This window comes from Penaeus vannamei, chromosome 29 (assembly GCF_042767895.1).
Source record: "Penaeus vannamei isolate JL-2024 chromosome 29, ASM4276789v1, whole genome shotgun sequence".
Classification (NCBI taxonomy): domain Eukaryota; kingdom Metazoa; phylum Arthropoda; class Malacostraca; order Decapoda; family Penaeidae; genus Penaeus; species Penaeus vannamei.
In genome coordinates this window covers 27,201,644-27,204,143 of record NC_091577.1, presented here as the reverse complement: position 1 = coordinate 27,204,143, position 2,500 = coordinate 27,201,644, and the positions used below count along the sequence as shown (strand labels likewise).

The 2,500-nt window shown below is 39.7% G+C and overlaps 1 protein-coding gene across 16 annotated transcripts in view; it reads right to left on the bottom strand.

Annotated features, from left to right (window-relative positions):
• Positions 1 to 2,500, bottom strand: part of LOC113807667 (inositol hexakisphosphate and diphosphoinositol-pentakisphosphate kinase 2) — a 179,662-nt gene that overhangs the window by 71,459 nt on the left and 105,703 nt on the right. For all 16 annotated transcript variants that reach the window (XM_070142614.1, XM_070142612.1, XM_070142619.1 and 13 more), the window contains 3 exons: positions 1,394 to 1,588; positions 1,168 to 1,254; positions 638 to 826 (listed from right to left, as the gene is read on the bottom strand). In XM_070142614.1, the coding sequence (XP_069998715.1) occupies positions 638 to 826; positions 1,168 to 1,254; positions 1,394 to 1,588 (471 nt within the window). The remainder of the gene's footprint in view (positions 1 to 637; positions 827 to 1,167; positions 1,255 to 1,393; positions 1,589 to 2,500) is intronic.

Genomic DNA, 2,500 nt, shown 5'->3' with positions numbered 1-2,500 from the left:
GATTATTGTTTACAAAATCGCACAATGCAAATTTTTAAAAAGCTTGCAATTACATACAAAAATGTTTTTCTGCATATTAGCACCTTTATGGTTTGTGCAGAATTCTAAACATTACTTTGTGAAGTTATATAAGGTCAAGACTTAAAAAGAATATGAGGATTTCCTCAATTTTGTTCAAAGTAACTAAATCAATTTGAAAACATAAAATGAGAGATTACAGTAAACACTTTCTGTTAAAGCTTCTAGTATAAGCTCCTAATTGATGTGCATGCAAAAACTCACAAAACTTGCTAGCACACACAAACTAGCAAGCTGAGTATAGTTTCAGGGTGCTTTTGTCTTTTCAAACAACAAGTGACACAGAATACAAACTTGTCTACTCTGAAAGCATTACTCAAAATACAAACAATCACAAACATTAAACACTTTGCAGTTATCAAATCTGAACTCAGACTTAAAAAAAAGTAAAATAAAACATTTACAAAAACAGGATACAATCAACTAACAACTGGCATATTAAACACACAGCATATAAATGTACAGCAATACAAGGCAATAACAGATGCTACATGCTACGTCAAATCAACTGGACCGTGCTCAAGTCAGGCCATGCTTATGAGACTCAGGACAGACTCACATTTCCAAGACACTCTTCAACTGCTCCAGCTTCCCCTTCTTCTCTTCTGTTTCTGGGTCTGCTCGGTTCTGCTCGATCTCCGCTAGCAGAGCTCTAGCAATGTCCAATACTTCTTGTAGCTGCTTGGGTTTCTTTAACTTGATGTGTCCATCTTTGTAGCCATCATATTTGGCAAAGAGTTCGAAAAACCTGCATTCAGGAGAAGGAAATCTACGTGTAAGACAAAAAACAAGGACTGTAAACCTAAACTGTGCAACTTCTAAACTAATATGCAAATATCCATGCTTATATTTCTATCTACAATTAAACCTGTGCCCATCTATCTAACAATATACCTCTGTTTACAACTTTGTCTGTCTGTCTGTCTGTTAATTTCTTGTATTCTAACCATCTAAATGAAATAAAATAAACGCAAAAAAACATTGTCCATATCTTAAGTTTAAACCAATTCAATCAATAAAACACTTGTAAAAATAAAGTTACAAAAAGAGTGATCACAATTGCACAAACAGCATGGCATCCATACTTACTTAGGGTGTCTCACTTCCATTTTCATCTTCTGTTTGGGTGTTCTGTCACCATGTCTGATCACAGCCACCACACACCTGAGCTCCATCCTGGGATTGAAGAGAATTTATATAGTGTATAAAAAACTATCATGAAAAGCCAGGACCTCTAACTATGCCCTAAAAAGAACAAGAAAAGAAAAACAATAATTCATCTTATCATAGAACCATAACACAAAAAGTAACTTACATTTTCCCAAAGGTTGTTGGCACTATTGGTGGATCATCTAGTTGGAAGGGAATAGCCCAAGGTATGTGGAATGTTGGTGCCAACTCCCTGAGCACCATGTTGCCCAGGATTTTGGCACAATCATCATAGTACTTGCTAGAATTCTTGACAAAGCTGAACCCATTCACATCGCAAACATATGATTTGCCATTTGCTCTGCATGAAAATAAAGAGAAAATGGGATGAGTTAGTATATTTGGTCATTATCATTTATCATTGTTGGGGAGCTAATGCCACATTCACCTTTTGTTTCCACCAACAAGGATCCTTCATGGCTTGCCGCCAGGCAGGGACTCAGCCCATCTCCAGCACCTCTCGACAGATCTGATCAATCCCCCTAGATTGTCCCACAGGCCTCCTCCACCCAGGGTTGTCTCAAACAAACACAACCTGGTGGGCAGGTCCATCCCATGAGAAACAAGCCAGGTGCTTGTATAGCCTGAGTTGGCTGTCCCAGATGGTGCAAGTAGCGGGTCCTGGACTAGTCTCACGCTGTAACGGCTGATTGGACACATAGTCCCGCCAACTGTACCCCATGATCTGGCACAAGAACCTGTTACAAAAGACATTAAATGATTCCAAGGCACAGAAGTGTCCAGGTTTCATTACTGTATAGTAAAACTGGCAGTATCAAGTCCTTGAGGATGTGCAGCTTGATCTTCCTGCACAGGTACTGGCATCTTCAAATATTCTTGTCAAGAAAGTTCATGACCCTTGCAGCCAGGCTAATCCATCTACTGCCTTCCTTGTCTGGCAGCCCATGAATTACACCACTCTCTGTGACTTCAATGTCCTCGCCACAAGCACATATCAACTGAAAAGGTTTTCCTAGAAGGCTCCTAAAGTCTTAGTCTTGGTCCAGGAGACCTCTAGACCAGGGGCTTCGCTTCATTACTAAATGCATCTAGAGCCACCACTAAGCTTTCCAGGGACTCTGATAGAATAGCAACATCATCAGCAAAGTCAAGGTTGGTAACCTTAATATTGCCCAGAGTTGCTTCTCAATTACTTCGGATAGTAGCTCTGCCCAGTATCCAGTCCATGCAAGTGTTGAAGAGTGTTTGTGCA